This window comes from Cydia splendana, chromosome 9, assembly GCF_910591565.1.
Source record: "Cydia splendana chromosome 9, ilCydSple1.2, whole genome shotgun sequence".
Lineage (NCBI taxonomy): Eukaryota > Metazoa > Arthropoda > Insecta > Lepidoptera > Tortricidae > Cydia > Cydia splendana.
In genome coordinates this window covers 18059619-18081416 of record NC_085968.1, presented here as the reverse complement: position 1 = coordinate 18081416, position 21798 = coordinate 18059619, and the positions used below count along the sequence as shown (strand labels likewise).

Below are 21798 nucleotides of genomic sequence, written 5' to 3'. Positions count from 1 at the left end.
TGTGAGTATGCCGCGAGTCGCGGCGTCTCCGTCGCTGTGTCATTTGTACATTTGCTTTATTACATTGCGTGATTTATACTTCGCCCGGTGTGTTTAACGACGGCGGTTTGTCATTTTGCTGTCTTAAATTGAGATTGATCCCCGGGTTCAACGTTAAGAAATATTTTTTTGGCGGAGCGAAGCTTATGGTGGATTATTTTATATATATTGCGAATTAATGCTACTATAGTGTTACCTCCCAGTCCTCCCACCTTTATATTTAGTTACCAGTGTTATCGCCTAATGCTTACTATTTCGAGTTTTCTGATTGATTACACTATTAATATACATAATATATTATAATTGACGTTAAAGCTAATTTGGTAATCTATTCCATTATAATATTTAAGGCGTACGTACCTAAAAATTCGACTTCTTTTATTTATAACCTAAATGGTTTTGCTCTTCAAGCTCAACCAGCATCTATCTTTAGATATTTTTACCCTCTATTTTTCTACGTATTAAAGCTATAAATTTAAATTTAAGTCAAGTTACAAAAAACCGGTTCACAAGTCGATTAGTTAACTATACCAACTTATTTTACACACATACTACATATACTTACGCGTCGTAAAAGAGCTCACTTCAACTATCGCGGAGTTATTTTACGAGATTTGATCTTAATTTTGAAATCCTTTACTTTTGGAAAGCAACTTGTGTTATAATTTTCTAGGTTTTTTTTCTAATGAACCGTGTCGTTGTTGCAGAGGGGCTCCGACGAGCTTCTGTCGCAGAGTGGCGTCACCGTCATGGCGCCCGCCGCTCCGCACCACGCCGACAACAACAACCAAGACTCTGCTGCCAAAAAGGTAACTTTTACTCTGTCTTGTAAACACTAGCTGACGTTATATGTCAATCATTTGTCTCTTTCTATCGAGCGATATCAAAAAGAGATGTTTGGTTCATTTTGTAGTTACCGCTGATTTAAACTCGAATCATCACCTACGCAACACGACAAATTGAGAGCCGTGTGATCGCTGTCGATGTGACGTTGCCGCATATTTGAATTACCTACCACGCATTTCATAAGGTGTTTATTAGCAAGAAATTACCTTAAAGTTTTTACACTGAGAGAAAAATCATTAGTAAACTAAACCAGGAATTAAAAAACAGTTCTGTACTGGGGGAAAAAATGAAGTTTAGTAATAATTATAGACGTTTCACTATTTTTGTAAAGTTTATTTATTTCTACAAACAGCTCAGTAATCCTAAATCTAATTTCGACAAACAGATAATAGAAATTGCAAGAACTAATAGAAATTGCAAAAGTCAATTTGTTCCTATTAGTTGACTCTCCTTGTCCCCGGATTCGTAAATTCGTGTTTTTGTTATCCTTTTCTCTCAGTGTAAACAGAATCAAAAATATATACCTATGTATTAATAATTGACTAATTCCCCCCTAGACTGTACCACTTTAGCGCTCTAACCTTTCAAACGAATGTTTCCTGCAGTAAATATTCTTATTTTCAACAAAAGGATGATAAAAAGGTTAGACATTAAACGACCAAAATAAAAAAAAGAAAAGGGAAGGTGGCCCGAACGGCTTCCCTTGCGAATTCGGGGGAAAATTATTAATAATCTCACCCGTCTTCCGATGCCAGGGTAATAGATAATTTTCCCAATCGAACATTGAGTGATATAAAATTTTTGAACATAATCTTATTGCTACGGCGCAAGTATAATCAAATTTTCCTTTTTTTTAACGTTTCACACTCAGCCTCACAGATTTTGAAATCTAATCTATAGGGAACCGATCGGGAAAAAAATATGAATGAATCTAATTTGAAATGGCACTTTTGGTTTTATGCCTATGCACGACTGGTTGTTATGTATTGTGTATCAGCAGTGGCGTAGCTAGCATGGGTGGCACCCGGGGAGGAAATTGTGGGTGTCACCCCAAAATTCAATCAAATTGTAAAATATAATTACTTATTTAAAAAAGTAATAGTAATTTATGTTTAATATTCCATAGCTCACAATATACTCCATCGCTTTCATTTTAGTCCACTCCATACCCTGGCGGGAGTTGCCTCTGCGTGCGTTCTATGACACGGGGACAGCATCCGCTCGGTGTAACCCACATTTCATAAGTGTAAAAGGGCATCTACGTGTTGGCTTGGGCTCCGCGCACGCCTCCCAAAGTTCCGATTCATCATTGTCCCGTGAAAGATATACATACAAATAATTTATGTTAAAACAATTAAAAACTTTTTTGCCAAGTGCGAGATTTGGTAGAGATTCTGTAAAATCCCATTTCACAATATATTTGAAATAGTCTAGAGTCACCCAATTAGAAACAGAGACATAGTTTCTCAATTACAGAAATAATCACATAATAAAAAAAACTTTTCTGAATAAAAAAAACCTACGAGGCGCCAACATATTAGGGTCATTTGCAATTTTTTTGTATTTTTGTCTAATTTTTTCTTAACACTCTCAGTTTCGTAACGAAAATTATCCATACAAAATTGCAATTTTTTTATAGCTAACATTCGTAACGAAACTGAGAAAATTAAGAAAACTTAATCTCACCTTTTCTTAATTTTCTCAGTTTCATTACGAATGTTAGCAATACAAATTTGCATTTTTGTATGGTTAATTTTCGTTACGAAAAAAATTAGACAAATGACCCATTATTGTTACATACCAGGTGCCCACGAGGAACCCGAGAGATTTTAACCACGCATTTCTGAGGCCAAAATAAGGAAAAAATACTAAAAGACTTTACGTCAATTTCGCCAAAAAAAAATATTTTTCGAATTTTTGTACGTATTTGTACATAAAATATAAATGCTATTTGAAAAAACTATCACTCAAAAAGAATTTTAACTTTTTTTGTATAACCTAGTTTTTGCAAAGTGTACTTGTCACTTTTTTACATTCTATCAATAAGGATATTTGGACTAGGTCCCTTAGTAGCAACATCGCCTTCAAAAAACCGGACAAGTGCGAGTCCGACTCGCCCACCGAGGGTTCCGTACTTTTTAGTATTTGTTGTTATAGCAGCAACAGAAATACATCATCTGTGAAAATTTCAACTGCCTAGCTATCACAGTTCATGACATACAGCCTGGTGACAGACGGACGGACGGACGGACAGCGGAGTCTTAGTAATAGGGTCCCGTTTTTACCCTTTGGGTACGGAACCCTAAAAAACGTTTTGCACTAAAGTAATAATAAAAAGATGTTTTTTTAGCTGGCTGGTGGTACTGGACTCTGAAACTAGGCGAATTCCAAAACAGTTTATAGGACATTTTAGTCATTAAATATGATCAGGAATATACTGTCAAAATCTCCCGGGTTCCTCGTGGGCACGTTGTATATTATTTCCTTAATGGAGATTGTGCAATCTGCCACAGTTTTATACGAATTTTTATAGATGACACTACTGATGTTGACGGTCGGGTGTCACCCCTAAATGGGTGACACCCGGGGCGGGCCGCCCCCCCCCCCCCCCCTAGCTACGCCACTGTGTGTATGGTCTCTGTCCACAATGCATTTTATGCTTAACCTATTTAAATGAAATTTATTGTGAATAAGTACGTAGTTAGAGTTCTGGAGTCTGGAGAAGCACAAACGCGGACTTAGTCACGGTTAAAAGTTCATTAGTTACAAGCTCTACGTCATAAACGAATCGCGTATTTCTGAACCTTTCCTGTAACTCGAGCACCAGACCTATATTTGTATTTAAATAAGAAGGCTTAACATTTTTGAAGACACAATTAGATATACTATAATGAATTTTATAGGTCAAAATAAATAGAAAGGAATTTTTTTGAATGCTAATAATTACCGTAAACTCAGGTAACTTTAGTCCACAACGAACAACTATCTATGGTCCAAATTCAAGTTCCAGTAAAATATGTATAGTTATTTTTCAAATATGTTGAGTATCTGATATAGAAAAAACATTAGTATATCTAAGCTCCATAATAAATGTAACAAGTACAAATTAAAAAGGCTCATCAACCCGTCGAACGCCCATCATACAACAAATTGATGCAAAGTAATTTGACCCATATTTATATGTAGTAACACGTCTGATACTGAGTCGCTACGACCCAAATTGAGTTAGTATCACACGTGTGATACTAGGGTGCTCCACGGGTTAGTAATCAATAGTTAACAACTGGACCATAGTTATAGTTACCAGAGTTTACGGTACCTACTTACGTTAATTTACATTTGTACACAACAGTTCAGACAAACACGGAATAGAACAATCAACGTTGAAAACAAACAAGTTGCAATTTTAGTTCTTTCCCGCCGAAATGTAGTTTCGTTGTGCATTTACGTAAATACGGCGAGGTAAGTTTTGCGCATATACCTACTCTACTTTGGTATAGAGAATCATTCCTAAAGTTTACACAGCGTCGGGGAATTTGGGGTTATGCAAAACCAGTATAAGTGCGCTCCTAGATTACGATCAGTTGTCACAGATCTTAAGGTCGCTTTAGACTGGTTCCTCAAATAAAACTACGTCCTAGCCAGTGCAAGGGCATTGAGAATAAATCCCAGTACGCAAACAGGGCACTTGTTTAATCCTACTAGCCGGGCTACCAGAAAAAGGACGCATTTGTTGTGGCATCAAATCGTATTTATGCTCTCTTACATGCTTTACGATTATACGATTTGCGTCTTTTGATACTTCTTTTTATAGGTACATTTCATGAACAATTATGGTTGATATAAAGATTTCACTGAAATTAGTATGCTTGTACTAATAGTTCTTTTTAGGTTCTGGGAATACTAAACCTAACCTATACATAAATATATTACGAGTATATATAAAATTCCTTTTCGTTCTCATCTCACGTCACTCCCGTAAATGAATTAATTTAGGACGTATCTGAACATTTTAGTACCCTGTCATAGTGTATTTAAGTGAGAGCAGTGTGACAATGTTGTTAAGTAACTGCGATAAGACACCAGTAGATACTGTATCACTTACATTTATTTAACACGCTTGTACATCATCCATGTCCATGCTATTTTGCTCGCTGTACAACTCAAGAAAAATGAGATCAAATATTTTTTTGTTTGGCAAGCTAACATTTTGGCGCTGTCGATTATGTCGATGTTTGTTAAAGTGTGTCCAGATCGGACGCACGTCGCGCTTCGCGAACATGCCTGCTTGCAAAATCGTTCGTTACTACTCGTGTGCATTACGATAATGCAGATCGATTCACATAAGTATATGACGTACTAACGGCCCATTCGTATAACACTTTAAACTCTCGCGTTTTGTACACAATTCGCCCATTCTTAGATCGGAACGCACCTTAAAATTGTCTCCTGAATTCAAATAGACATAATATGGCACAAAACTAGAAAAAGACTAATTACAAAATAAATTAAAGGCCATCAGCCTCCGCGGCTTGATGTTGAATAGCGACGTTTTATACGGCCTATTATATAACGCAGATGCTTTTTACATAAATTATAAAGTAAGGACGCGTCGCTGAAAAGGGAGGCATTTTCTCACCGCGGGCGCCGGTGACACCGGTCATTACCGCCCTAGGTGGAAAAAGTAAATATTATATGCGAAATAAAACTTTTCAAGTGGTAATTAATGAATGAGGTAATGTGTAAAAGATATAATTTGTGGACGAGTGGTTAGGTAGGCGCTTTGAAAACCGGAGTTCGTAGGCTCGAATCATTCGCTCGTATTTAGTCCGATTTTTTGTACGGACCTGCATCAAGTCACACACAACAACAACTATGTTACAGGATTTTACTTGTACAGTCACTATCAATAGTAGCGTATGAAACAACACTGCAAAAGGATATATCTGCCACCCTCGAATACTTTTCCAAATAGAGATATATCTCGTCAGTTCGCGTTCAGAAGTATCTGCAATAGTTTAATGGTTTTTAAATAGATACATAATATCTTTTTTGTTAAGCTATCAGAGAATGGTGGATACTTTTGACGCATACGCAACTTTCTCTGATTTGCTGAGTTGCGTTCTCGCGGGCGACTCCATACATCTTGCGCGGCTTCAAGTACCTATGGACTCGCGCGCGAGAACGCAACTGAGCTATACGGTCTGATACGATGCTACTTTTATGCTGACTAACGAAATTGCATGCGTTGTGGTTAGGGAATGCAATCTCGATCTCGCAATTTCGAGATCTCGCGAGATCTCGCACGAATTTTCTAGATTCAATCTAGTTAACAGGAAATTTCGATTTTAGCAATCTCGGTCGTTTTCTTGATTAATATTTTCGAGCTCTCGAACGAGATTGAAAGATTCATCCGTGTGAATTACTGTGTTTTGAGTAACCTTTTTACCTTGGGTTCATGTTGTTCAGGCAGTGCTATTGTGTGCGGCCGGCTTTGACTGACAATAAAAGCACTGTGGCGAGATCTGTGCGGAACAATCGGACGAACTTAACGTACCGAGAAACAATTATTTATGATTTTTGCTCGCTTACCCTACATTTTTTTGTAAGTTGCTGAGTGCTTGTCAAAAATATCAACTAAGCGTGCTACTGCCTCTGCTTACAATTTTGATAAATTAAAAATCATTATTACCACTTTTTCATAATTACATACATGCAAATTAGAGCTACAAACATATTTGTTTTTTTTTATAAAAGTAGTTTTTTATTAAATATTGATTAATTTGTTGTTTTTATCTTCAAAATAAAACATGACGTACTATAAATAAGTAGTATATACGTACGTCGTAGGTACGGAATTCTTTGAGATTTTTGCTCAAAATAACACATTTTAAATTACTTTGTCAAATCTCGATCTCGTCGAGATTAATCTCGATCTCGAAAGTGTGACGGTCAAGATCTCGAAACACCCTATCTCGATTCAGATTTTTCGTGCGAGATCTCGAATCGCCAATCTTGGTTCGAGATTGCATTCTCTAGTTGTGGTGCAAGATATTTCAGATAGTCTGTACTGATAATCGTTTGATACATATAGCTGCTTTGTTACTGCACACCGTTGTATGGGGACCTTGCACTTTGAGACTATGCGCTGAAACTTGGCACAGTTGATTCTTAGCTGGTCTTGAGCAGATACAGACCGGGAGCCGTCGAGAGCCACCTCTCATTTAGTGAGGGGGGAGGGGGAAAGTTCGACGCTGCCGCGCTTCACTTGGAGCAACATTTCTCTAAAACTATACCTATTAGGGATTGTAATATATCATTTTCGGATAAATTAAGGATGAGGAATCTAGTTTTGGAACAAAAACAATGCACTTTCTAACAAAAAAAAAGCATAAAGTAGAAAATACTAAAACACGTATTTTTGATTTTTTCATAATTACCAATTTTTTTTTAAAGTGTAGCAGGAATCTGAAAACAAAAAATACAGTCGTAAAGCTACACTTATTACGTTTAAGAAAATATATAGTTTAATATACAAAACTGTTGATAAATGGGAGATAAAAAATAATATTAAGCGTGGGTCAGAGTGATCTCAATACAAAATATTATGAATGTGGGAAAGTTACTTATAATTTGTTCTACAATCGTTTATTTTTCTTGTTTTTCGTAAATAACTCGTAAACGGTAGCCCACAGCAAAAAAATATCTTTTACGTAAATAATCTGTTTCAGATTTCTTATAAAATAAGTACAACTGTTTTTCGGTACCATCAATATTAAAAAAAATATTGAAGGGAGAAAATAAATACTTAGGTCCCCTTTTTTAGTCATTCGTAAATAACTCGTAAACGAAGGCCAATAGCAAAAAAATTTTTAGTACATGAATAATTTACATAAAATTTCCTACAAAAAAGGTCATTCGAACTTTTTCGCTAGGATCAATATTAAAAACGATATTAAAGAGAGAAAATAAATTCTAAGGTCCCCTTTTTAAATATTGATCCTAGCGAAAAAGTTTGAATAACCTTTTTTGTAGGAAATTTTATGCTAATTATTCTTGTGTTAAAATATTTTTTGCTATTGGACATCCTTTACGAGTTATTTACGAATGACTAAAAAAGAGGACCTTAGTATTTATTTTCTCCCTTCAATATTTTTTTTAATATTGACCTTAGCGAAAAAAAGGAGCACTTATTTTATAAGAAATAGACAACAGATTATTTACGTAAAAGATATTTTTTTGCTGTGGGCTACCTTTTACGAGTTATTTACGAAAAACTAAAAAATAAACGATTGTAGAACAAATTATAAGTAACTTTCCCACATTCATAATATTCTACATATTGAGATCACTCTGGCCCACGCTTAATATTATTTTTTATCTCCCATTTATCACCAGTTTTGTATAATAAACTATATATTTTCTTAAACGTAATAAGTGTAGCTTTACAACTATATTTTTTGTTTTCAGATTCCTACTACATTTAAAAAAAAAATGGTAATTATGAAAAATCCAAGATACGTTTTTTTGTCTTTTCTACTTTATGTTTTCTTTTTTTGTTAGAAAGTGCATTGTTTTGGTCCAAAAAAAAATTCCTCATCCTTAATTTAACCGAAAATGATATATCACATGCCCTAATAGGTACAGTTTTAGAGAAATGTTGCTCCAAGTGAAGCGCGGCGGCGTCGAACTTCCCCCCCTCGCCCCACTAAATGAGACGTGGCTCTCGAGGTCTCCCGGTCTGTATCTGCTCATGACCAGCTAAGAATCAACTGTGCCAAGTTTCAGCGCATAGTCACAAAGTGCAAGGTGTCGTGCACTAACAAACTAGCTAATATTAGATATTATGAAAACATAGTGACTATAGTACACCTCTACCTCTACCTGTCTGGTCAATACATATTTGGTCACGTAAGAAATCGACATGTGGATGTACAGTCGCCATCAGATATATCGGAGCGGCCGCCGAGGTGCTCAAAAATATCTGACCACGGCCGCCGAGGTGCTCAAAAATATCTGACCACGCACCCAGTGCCTTGACAATAGAGGCGTGTTCAGATATTTGTGAGCACCTTGACCGCTCCGGTATATCTGATGGCGACTGTATGTAGATCCCATGTAAATAAGAGATACATATATTAAATCCTTAACCGTACTGATACTGATTTGGAGACGCAAACCCAGGAGTGTGCAGTGTGTACGTGGGCTGATGATGAATCAATTTGGGTTCCAAATTGAGCGCATTGGTCATTGTAATTGATGTAATTAATAACTTTGGTTCTCGATTCGTTTAATGAACCAAGATCATTTTCACGATAAGAAATTCCGTTGGTTTTTGCGATGGCAATTAAAATTTTACGCACATTTTTCATCTGGTTAACCAAATATTATGCATATTTCATTACATTACTTAAAACACCATTTGCAAAAAAAAAACAAGGGATAATTTTATTGTTACATATTAATTTCAGAACAATGGAACAGGGTCGATTCGAACAATTACCTAAAGTTCTACACAAATATTAATAAAATACACAAACTTGTTAAAATCGTTGAAAGCAGGAGTCAGTATAAGCAAAAATTAACAAGTTTTTGGCAGAACATCACGAATTATTTTACTAAAGAAAATTGCCAATAAAGTTACTAAACGAGCTTTTCAAATAAGTTAATGAAAAAACTCGGCCGAACTTTCATCCCTGCAAATGACGTACTCGTCAAGCAATATACCAGGAGGTTAATTCGAACTTTGGAAATCTTGTCTTTACCTGTTGTTGATATACTTGATTTTGGGGTCGTGATTATGGGTGTCAAAAATGTATTAAGAGGTCATACTAAACAAATTTCCCCATGGGACTAACGACAAAATTGACAAAAAAACTAATGGACACTTTATATGAGGGCCCGAGGTAGATGAAAAGTATGGGCACATAGGTACTTATATTTATTTCACGATTTTCATATCGAAATAAGTACAAAGAGTAAATAGATTGACTACGATTGTGTTGGTAATTTCAGGTTCTTTTGCTTTGATAATTATGGCTCGAAAACAAAATTTAAGCTTTCGTGTTTGTATTACTTGTGTTTGTATAGTCCGTTTATGCGGATATAAGTCACTACTCAAAATTATGGATTACTTTATAATTATTCATTATGACCTTAGTTGAAATATTGTATAAGTTTTACATTTGACGCTAATCAACGTAACTAAAGTTGCATAAGTATAGTCTATCTGATTATATAACCCGCTTTGTAATGTTTATAGTCGCAGAATAACATTAATGGTACCTATATTTATTTAGTACACGTTATTTAATATTACATTAGTTAATCAACTTGATCCCATTTAAAATTAATGAATAAAGGTGGGCAAGAGACAGAGGCCACGTTAGTTTCGCCAGTCGTTTAGTCGAGGGCGGGCTGAAAAACCTCGGCGCAGTAATCTTAATTACATTGTGATCTCATTACAGCGAGCCTTAATTCATAATTAAATAGGGACACATCCCTGCGTTGCTTATTTATTTGCTATTCCATGGTTTCGCTATTGCTCCGTCTTTTTTCCACTGTGCAAATTTGGGCAGTGCCTTTTTTAAGGACACCCTTTCTTCTGTCTCTCTGAATATTCATTTGGAACTCATAGGCGGAATGGCGACGAGTTTTTAAAATGTTTTTTTTTTATCTTTTATTCTCTTTGTATTGTTTGAGCGCCTGGTGCTGCGGAGATATTTTGGGGAAATAAAATGCGACGCACTTTGAAGGTGACCTTTAGTAGTATAATAGTAATGTATTCCTATCGTTTTCAGGTCTTATTTTTCTTACTTGGTACCTTTATATTTTGCAGACGCATTTATACATGGTATAGGTTAGGTTTACAGGGTTCAGTTTATTTGCCTACTAAAAGCAACATTGTAGTTGACACATTAGTTAATCATAGTATAGCGACAATCAAGTTTCAGTTGACGTTTCACAACTTTAAAGTTAAAATGTTCTTTAATGAATTGTTGATTCCAATAAAACTTAATCGGTCTATTAACATCTCCCTTTTCCTCATTTCGTAACAGGAAAAATTAAAGTGTTACTTCTGATCAGCAGGTAAAGCAATGCCGTTTTGTTGACCTGAACTGTTGTTAATCTGGAACTTGTTACATCATCATTATAACCGCTTACTCCAGGAATGTATGCGTCAACACGCATCTGCGACATAGGTATAAGAACATAGGTCTCACTGTCGCTTTGCATAATTTATTTTTTCAAATTTATTGGTGATGGCTGCGTGACGTCACACATAGCTGTCGCGTCAACAAGCACATCAGGTAAAACACGCACACCTATTACATAAGGGCCGGACGAAAGCAAACGTCAGTCGGAAACTCACTAAACTACCTCGCCCTTTGACCAGGTCATTAATGTCCAAATAAAGTAATTAATTACGTTCGGCGTTTTTTTTTCCTTATTTCCCTCACGGTGAGAGTAAAAACGTGGCAACCTGGTCGGGAAGATCAATCAAATCAGCGGTGCCGCAGGCCGGCTTGGCGCTGGCCCGGAGTCTTCTCAGGAGCCCTCTTGAGCCTGCTTCAAACAAATTATTTCATATTTTACAAGCTTATTTCACTTGTTACGGCGGTGCTTGAGAAGTTTTACTGTTCTATGCACAAGTAATGTTACTTACACAGCAGGCACGTGTCTGTGTTAGGGTTGAAAATCAAATCGTTTTTTTCAGGATGTTTTGAAATTTTCGTTTTTTTCCGTAATTTTCAGTTTTTTTGGGAAAGAAATTAAACTTTTTTAAACTAACGACAGCGTCAAAGTCAATAGACATTTTCACAAACGATCGCCAGCCAGCATTTAGATAACAAAACACACGACTTTAGGCCCACTTGCACCATCGCACTAACCCGGGGTTAAGCGGTTTAACCGCCAACCTAGTGTCAAATTGTACTGGTAACCATGGTAACTCCAGGTTTAACCGGTTAACCCCGGGTTAGTGGAATGGTTCAAGTGGGCCTAATCAGGTGTAGTTACCTAAACTATGGATTAAATATAAATGAAAAATTCATAAGTTCTTTTCAAAGTGCGTTATTTTCCGTTTATTTCTGATTTCTTTTTTTCCGAAAAAATATATGAACTAAGTGACATTGTTTTTTTTCCGAATAAAACTTAAAAAAACATGGCTTTTAGAAAAAAAACGGGAATTTTTCCGGGTTTTTTCAACCCTAGTCTGTACTTATATATGGCGGCGGCACTGATAGGCGGAACACTTCCTTATATGACTTTATAGTTATGGATTTATTCTAATGAAATGTCAACCCGATGACCCATTTTGTGACATGGTAGTAATGTCACCGGCCATTTGTCAAATTAATTTTCGAAGTGCTGTATAATACCTAAAGTACCTAAGCAATATGTCTTGGTTTAAAACTTTATATAATAGTTTGTAAAACAATTTCAAAAATATGGTAGGTGTATTATAGAATAATGTAAACAACACATTATTTATTTAACACGCTCAATGCCAAGGTAAACATATACCTGCATCATAAATATCATAATGTAACACACACTTAAAACTCAATTTGAATCACAAAATGCTATCTTACCATATAAGAAAACGAGAAAACTAAAATATTCACAGCTATCTATCTATCTAATCAATCATGATGTTATAGAGGTATTCATTGTAAGGGCACTCCACATTTTACTACTGGTTTTAGGGCCACTAAAACCATTTGGCTATCTCATTTTATGGATTTCCACCGCGGGCGCGCAAAATGACCCATTCAAAAACTTATGAAACTATTCGGCACAATGTTTACGTGAAGCTGCTCTTATTATCAACGATATATGTAGTTTAGTTTGTTATTTTTATTTGTTTAACTTGTTTGGATAGCTTTTTTAAATTGGACAGTTTAATTTATTTCCGTTTTATTCTTAACGTTCTTATCTCTTAACTCCTGTTTCTCTTACTAATCGTATAGTTGAGTTATTAGTTTAAACACTTTTATAAAATCTTTTTTTTTATAACGTTAACCCTTGCGTAGGTATCATATTTGTTTTGTTGTATAGAATTTAGCTATAGTAAGTATTGTATAAATTTGTTTTTATAACTTCGTTTTTATGTGAAATAATTATTTTCATAATCTGGGGGTACCTACGGTAGTGCCCCCGCCAACCTACCTTTTCTCGAAGCGCTTCGTCGTTTTTTGACAAAAAAATAATCAATCTCGTGGAATCAATTTTCCACTTTCCAAATAAAATGTTTATCAAAGACGCAAACTACGCAAAGCGTATATACTTAGTGACTTAAAAGGTCAAAAATAGAACTAAAGTAAGTAAGGAAATACCTACTCCGGTTTATTGAAAATACATACCAGTCCTGTGACTATGCAACGATGAATTTTTTTAAAGCTAAGTGGAGTACCTAAAGCGATTCGGTGACTCAAGTAGTGGCACTATTAAAAGTTTGCCCGCGGCAAAGTTGTCCCGTCCATTCCTATGCATGAATCACCTCGCTCGGGCACTCTCGCTTCTTTAAATATACATTACAACTATGAAATGAGTTAATTAACGTGTCGCTTGTTTACACGGACTTGCTGAATTGAAACGTAAAATTTTGACTTGTTTTATTTAAAATAAGAAATAATAAGTTTTCTATTTTTGTTCTATGTTAAACTACTATAAATTAGTTCATATTCTCTGCAATGTTATTCTGTACATTCAGATCTACTCTTGAACAAATGGTAATAAAGCGTTAGAATTATATCGCCAAATTCTCGCGCCAGTTTGATTCCGCATGGATCCACGGCGTCGATGCCGGCAAGACACCATTCTACATAGGTATTTCTTTTTAAATTTTAAATAAATAAATAGGTTTCTGCCTACTGTACAGACCAATTGACCATGTCACAAGTTAATAAAATGTGTGTAAATATGTATGTTATTTTTGCGGTGGGAGGGTGGGAACATTAATTATATGTAAAAAATACGCAAGTAAGTATAACGGGTTAGCACTGATTGACTAGCACGTTATCTTTTCGGGGATTAGCAAAGTAATATTTTGGGTTTAATTAATATGGATTGTAATGTACACAGACACATAAGTACGTCTACCATCAGTTTTGACATTGACATATACGCTCACGTGTGCGTAACTTACTTTCTACACATCTCGCTCGTACTCGCATATTAGTGCAAGCGAGATGTACAGAAAGTAAATTACGCAGACGTGAGCGTTATGCCAATGTCAAAAGTGGTGGTAGACGTAAAGGTAACATATGATGAGTTGTCAACTCACCATATGTAACACCTTATTTTTTGAACTCAGTAAAACCACTACAATTTAAATATAACCAAGATCAATTCGTTACCCTGAATACTTAAAACGGTAGAAGAGCAATGGAAAACTTCGAGCCAATTCGATAGAGTATCGATGGTGCTCGGCGATTTGATAACAATATTCCGTGGCTGCCAATTAAAAGTTCCAGTTGGCGGCTAGATTTTAACAGCCGATGCAATTTCGCTGGACTGACAGTGATAAGCTTTTATAAACAAGTGCCGTTACATTTATAGTAGTGGCCTATAAAATATCACTTTTACGCCTGTTTTATAATATGAGATCTCTAAAACATCTATTACATAGATTGTTCAATCAAAATGGGGCAGTGAAAGAAAATCAGATAATTAGTAATTAATTTATTCTTGACAACTTTCCTTTTTAGTCTCACTACGTTATAAGTCACACTACGTTATCACTACGACATAAAACAAAGATACAATGCCAGACAAGTGTTTAAATGCGTAGTTATTCTAAACTACTCGGTTTTAAAGGGGTAATACTTGTAATTTTTCAGGTTTTAAATCATCTCTATATAAATATTGAATGAATGAATGAATGAATGAAAACATTTATTTTCAGGCAACTATTGGCCCATAGATAAATACCTTAAAACTAGCATACATATTATTACAAAATATATCTTAAAACTAAAAACACAATTATGGCTGCGATGCAGTTCGCAACCCCGCAGTGTCAGGGAGCCGGCCGCGGAACCGCCGGAACTTGACACCCTTCGGCCAAAACTCCTCCTTGGTGAAGGTCGCTAGATGTTCAGTCGGAACGCTCAGCACAAAAGAATTAAAATTCACACTGTGTCGAGATTCCAACTTCACGACCCTCAGGATGAAGATGAGGATATTACATTTCTGCTACGTTAACCACGATTTACCATCAATGAACTACTAAACAATAGGTTTGTTTGCTTTTTAAGTTGCATTTGACTCTAAAGGCACTTCAAACACGGACGACTTAAATAAAATAAATAAATAAATAAATAAATATTAGGGGACATCTTACACAGATCAAACCTAGCCCCAAACTAAGCAAAGCTTGTACTATGGGTACTAGGCGACGATATACATACTTGTATAGATAAATACATACTTATATACATAGAAAACAACCATGACTCAGGAACAAATATTAGTGTTCATCACACAAATAAATGCCCTTACTGGGATTCGAACCCAGGACCATCGGCTTAGCAGACAGAGTCACTATCCACTAGGCCAGACCGGTCGTCGGTTGTTGTTGTTGTATCGGGTGTCTAAATACTCGTAAGTTTTAAATATTTTGCCGAAACATAAAAAGTCCGGTAATAAGATTCGATGATTACAATTTGCATGCATCGGCCAAAAATATAGCATTATAAGATCATTTGGGCGGACAAAAATTTGCCGACTTGTAATCGTGTAAACCCACCCGTCTCCTACGCCACAAGCCGATTACCGCACCGGCGTACGCTACCGTGTATTTTGTCAAGAACCCGCGTTTCCTTGACATGCTCATGTAAATTATTAATAATAGTATACGTAAGTACATTTACAAGGCCTAGTTTTGTGTAAAACAAACACCGAAGACAGCTATCACTACAATTGCATACAGGTAATTGTACAAATATTATCACATATGCCATTTGATTGACTATGAATTATGGACAGCGTAAACCATTACTGTAGCAATGAAAGTAACCTATGTGTGTGTGTGGGTTACTCGAAAACATCAGAGAGATGACCGTAATTTTAATATTTTATATTTAGGTACATAAACTCACGCAAATTGTTGCGTTGTAGCGTTCATAGTCTAATAAAACATGGTCTTCCATTCCCAGAGTGACACGGGCCTACGTCACAACAACATGGCCGCTATATATAGCGCTATCGCATATTATCATATAGCGCTGTCGCATGATGACGTCGGCCCGTGTCAGTTAGGTGACCTAGAAAAGACGGGAATGGAGTACCAGGCGGAGTATATTATTATACCATGGTAGCGTTAACAGATGTAGTGCATAATTGTTTTCCATTGTATTTTTCTCGGAAGCGTTCGTATTTGTCATGCTATGTAGTTCAGTCAATATCAGTACATTTTGTACCGAGACTGACTGAAATAGCAAGACACGTTCGTAAGTTTCCGTGAAAATACGATGGAAAATAATTATGCACTACATCTGTACTGTTAGTTACAAAACTAGAGAGGCGAATACGTTGCGACAATGTCAGACAGCCAACTGTCACTGACTACAAGTATATACTGCCGTATTCGAACTTCAAGATATTCACAAGAGACGACACGTACTAGATCCATTCTAGATACGTTATAGTTTAGATATCAACTAGTTCTCTTTTGCAGCGCAATTCGGGCAACCAATGTCACTTTTACGTTAGATAGAGTAAGATATATATTAGATGTGAATTGGATCTCTAAGTCATATCCTGTGGAAATCGTTCTAGAGTATCTCCAGAATCCCGCAAATGTCAAATTTGACAGGTTAGATCTTAAACATATCGTTATTGTATCTTGGTGATGTTTAAAAGATATCTAATAGATGTCTATTTCAAAATCCGAATCGGGCCCATAGCTGAGTACAAAACAATTAAAAACTCCTGTTCGTAACTCTTACGTTAAGAGTTAACGCGTATGTTATCGTTAGCTTCGTAATGATAACGAACACTCGGAAGCAACAATGAGAAATGATTCTCATGGGATCATTAACACGTCGGCGGCGAGACGAGATCACTAATGACAGCGGAGGCGGCCAACTGAGAAAAAGTGTTTCAATAAACACGGCCCGCCCGGTCACGGGGAAAATCGACCGATTCCGAGATCTCCAGGAAAATGACACACGAGCTCTTTTTTTTCTATCCCACCGACCCAGACATGATTTAATATTTATGGATGAAATGTGAGACGGGGCGAATGATTTAAAGTGCCTGATGTGGAAATTGTTCCGCAGATTTTCTGACCCAGCGAAGTAATGTCTTTCTTTACGTTTTACGTACCACTTGTTTTCTTTCGCTCCCATGTCTAGCGAAATACCAAATCGTACCCTCTAGGTAGGCGAGCGTTGCCCGATTTACTTTCTTCCCTTTTGCAAGCCTGCTTGAGAAATATTTTTTATTTGTTTACTTACGGCGATTTGGTTCCTTTGATGTCGATTGTCACAGGATTTGGAAAGTACAAACAAAAATATTATGCCTGTGTCAACCTTTTTGCTAAATGTTATCTTAGATATTGTATTCGGAAATTTGTATTATAAAGCATAAAGATGTTCATTTTCCTTCTTTATTATTTTTTGAATTTTGCGAACCGTTTATATTATGCGCAACCCTTACGGACAATCTGTATTTTTGGCGATGTTTAGATATTGTTGATGCGGTTATGGACTTTATGGTCGTTATAGAAATCAAGCACATCACCAAAATAATAATAAGACTATGTTTAAAAAAATGCTAAACAACGTGATTACGCTTACTACTTAGTTCACATTATAACGTAGGTACAATACAACGCTTAATCTTATACAAAACAAAAACTCAACACGAACTATGAAAAGCTTGAACTTTACTCAGGGTTTAGCCGAGCCGGCTCACTTCGGCTGAACTTAACAATGTCGAACTAATAGGCATTAGACTCATTTGTTACACCTCCACGCTTCGCCGCTTGCCAAAGACGAGGCCAAAAAAGCCGAATAGATAGTTCACAACTTCCACGCCGAACTTCAACTGAGGAAGTTTCTTTGGGACCTCTTTATTTATTTTAGATTCAATATTTCACATAGCTTGTTTAATATTGATTTGGCGATAAGGTGGCGTATTACTTGTTTATACATATAATTAAAAAAAATTAAACACAAATAGAAATATGTAGGAAAATGTATGAGGTCCCTGTAATTAACTTGAAACGCTCGATAAAATTAGGTCGATAGATATCATTATCCTCTCCTCACTCACTCACTTTAGTCACTCGCTCCCCTCACTAAAGGTGAATGTATTAATAGTAACACAAGTGACGTGACTTATATATACTTATAATTTATGCTACAGCCTGTTTTTGCTGTGATATATTAAACCAATCTATAAGTTTATCACTAACATCGAGTAGAGAATACGAATCGTGTAACAAGTACACAGTGCCTTAAACCAAGCTTATTTCTTTGACTACTTACCATAAGATAAGATTAAGATATCTCATTTTATAGATTGTAACTTCCATTTTTTAGAACATCTGTTTTCACTCCATTGTTTTAATTCCATTATTAAAGGTAGAGTAAAAGATTGATTTTCTTACGTCGCAAAAAACTCTTTGCTTAATTTCATCTAACTAAACCAACCTAATAACCGTAACATAATTTTAAGTTCAAACCTCAATTGTCAATGTCTCAGTAACAACAAAGGCTTTTTACGTAAAGTCAAATATCGTGATATATTGTTCTAAGTCCATCGTTAAATGTAATGAGATGAGAGAGATAAGACAAAATGATTTACTTTCTTTCGTCGCAATAAAGCACTTGCGTAATTTCAGCTAAACCAACCTAATAACCGTAACACAATTTCGAGTTCAAGCCTCAATTGTCAATGCCTCAGTAATAACGCAGTCTTTTTTACGTAAAGTGAAGTGTCGCGATATATTCGGGCGCGGGCCCGTAATCAAAAGCCCCTCCGGGGAACAATGGCGCCCACATCGGGGTCGCCCCGATAAGCCTCGACAATTATACTACATCGACTTTTCAATTATCCAACCGGCTCTTCCCGCGAACAATGCTAGCTTTATTTATGTACTTACATTAAAACGGTCATTTCTGCGCCATTTAGACGCGCTCGCTTCGACGTTCCCCATTAGCGGGGATCTTCGTGTGTTCTTTTGAATGTACTGCGTTAAAATTAAGATTGGGATGTTTTCACTCTCAATTTAGAAAAAAGGTAGCTAACGACCTATTAAAATGGGATACCTGCTAAACATATAATATAAGCTACCCATAGCGCTAAAATCAACGCTGAAATGCAATCTTATTTATTAGTAATTAATGAATTATCGTGTTGTTCATGTCCATAAGAATATTAATTAGTGCTAATTTCTAGAAGCCTGTTAGCTTGTCATCATTATAGTACTTATAGCTCCTAATTATATGTATTGCGCTGATTGAGCACGTTTTTTTTTCGGTTCGTTTAGTATCAATAGCGTCGTTTTATCAGATAAAACATAGGTGCACACTTTTGATACCGACCGATAATAATAGACAGAAGCTTTATCTTGCCTTTATCGCGCGTTAACTGCAATCGGATTTGGCAGGCCGCCAGAATATAGATTGAGGTGTAACAGATAAAAACCGAAATCGGTGAATAAACAAACTTTATTTTTGTCCGCAGGTGAAACTGGAACAAAATGTGGGCAAGCCTTCGCGCGTCATCCACATACGAAACATACCCAACGAGACGACAGAGGCCGAGATCATACAGCTCGGCCTGCCCTTCGGCCGAGTCACCAACGTGCTCGTGCTCAAAGGAAAGAATCAGGTCAGTTTCAAAATTTTCGCTGACTAAAGTCTGTCTGGTGGTGGAAGGAACAGAAGGGGCCGCAGTCCAACGCGATGGTTCGACCAGGTTAGCAAATCGCTATCCATGAAGGTCCATGATGCCTTAGAAGTCGAAAGGGATCGGATAAGCTGGAAATCTGCAATCCGGAATCATGTGCTCCACTAGTACTAGGTCATGCATGACCCTCAGCACTGAGGAGAACGAAGCAAGGAGGAGGAGGAGGAAAGTCTGTCTAGAAGGGATCGCTTTTTAGAAATAAGCCCACCTGTTGTCTGTCTGTTTTATTTTCTTATATTGAAGTGTGCAATAAAGAGTATTTGTATTTATATTGTAACGAAAAAGCGCGGAGATTACGACACTAGAAGATGAAGTAAGGATTTAAGATAGCGAAATGGTTTTACTGTCCTCTGATCTTTGTATTTATAGTAAGTATGTAGTTTAATTCAATGCAAGTCGTAGTACCTATATGGCGCTGACACAAAGCCGTTTGGCTTTGCACGATTATTATGTTTAGTTGTCTGTGAAACTTGGCATCCTCGGGCTCCACGGATACTTATCACACCAGTCCAGATTTCTCGCGATATTTTCCTTCATTGAATGTCAATAATTATTTCGTACAAAAGTTCCATGACATTCTTTGGAGTGTGTGTGAGTCGGGGGAAGATCCGATCACCTCGGGTTTTACTTAGCGCGAACACCTTTAAATGGCAAGGTTGACGTAAAAAACCGCTGATATCAACACTCCACAGCATTTTTTGCAGTCACAAAACTTAAGCAAATTCCAAACACGGGAATGCTCCACCACTTGAAGCCCTCAAACTATTGAGAAGTTTTTGCGATGAATGGCGGACGCAAGTCAGCGGCCGTGGACAAAAGATCGTACCAACGCCAACCCTAATTTGAACCGTATGTTAAAAACAAAAGGACTCGCGCGCCACTAATTACATCTTCCATCTTTTATAAAAATGAAAACTGGTCCCTTGACTACATGAGGGTTCGCTGTTGGTCTGGAGTACAGAGAGTATTAGGTATAAGTTTATTTAGTGTCGTTCATGATATGGCAAAGCTAAGCTTTTGAAGATATTTCACGACTAAAGAGTAAATTTTTGAAGGTGTTTTTTCGACATTTGTGTGGCTTTTTTTTAGAAAATCACATTTATTATCACCGTTTTAGGAACGGTTTTTAACAACAAAAAATATACTGTAAATGAGTCTACTCTACTTTTTATAGTTAGCGAAATATGGACGTTTAAATATCGACATTTGTATGGCACTATTCAGCCATTTCTAAGGCGCTGATGATATGTAAATGGCATTTTTAGACATAAAGCAATACTCAAGAGTGACCGTTATAAAATTGTCAAACTCAAGTGTAGGCTCTAATTCTGAGTCAAATAATCCTCTTATTTCTGGCACAGGCCAAAACCAGCGTGTGATATCCGCTCGTATGTTAAAATTAAAGGTTGTATTTACATGAACGCGTTAAAGTCGATTCTCTGAAGATATATATCGCAGTCACCGAATACAGTCCGAAACTTTTAAACACAAGTCTCCGTCCAATAATATTTCTATGCTCGCTAACCTACTTAACGTCGGCCGCCTATAGTCGTACCTACAAAAACCTAAGTAGGTAGCACAATAGTCGCCGGCCTATTTGCGGAGAGCCAGCCACTTGTTGTGCATCCGCTCGCCCCACATATCGGGCTCGAGAGCCTGTTACGTCCACAAGCTAATTTATGTGTTTTTTTATATGAGAGAATAATAGGAAAATTTCCTTTGTAAATTAGTGCTGCATTCCATGTAAATGGATATAAAGAATAAAATTATTTGTTGGTGTATTGTAGATGCATTGTTGCTAATATGAAATCAAGGAGAGGTTTTTAAGTTTTAAATGCCGCCCTAGCTCATTTTGCAATAAAATATGCAATAAAATGATTATATTATAATTCGTAGCTGTGTCTATACTGGTTATAACAACTTATAATTACTGCTACGAAATACGACGCCTGCTACGAATCCGATACACTACACGTAGTCGTTAGCTAC

The 21798-nt window shown here is 36.5% G+C and overlaps 1 protein-coding gene across 8 annotated transcripts in view; it reads left to right on the top strand.

Annotated features, from left to right (window-relative positions):
* LOC134793779 (polypyrimidine tract-binding protein 2) overlaps positions 1-21798 on the top strand; it is a 635946-nt gene that overhangs the window by 553547 nt on the left and 60601 nt on the right. For all 8 annotated transcript variants that reach the window (XM_063765447.1, XM_063765452.1, XM_063765451.1 and 5 more), the window contains 2 exons: positions 747-848; positions 19585-19731. In XM_063765447.1, coding sequence (XP_063621517.1) covers positions 747-848; positions 19585-19731 — 249 coding nt within the window. The remainder of the gene's footprint in view (positions 1-746; positions 849-19584; positions 19732-21798) is intronic.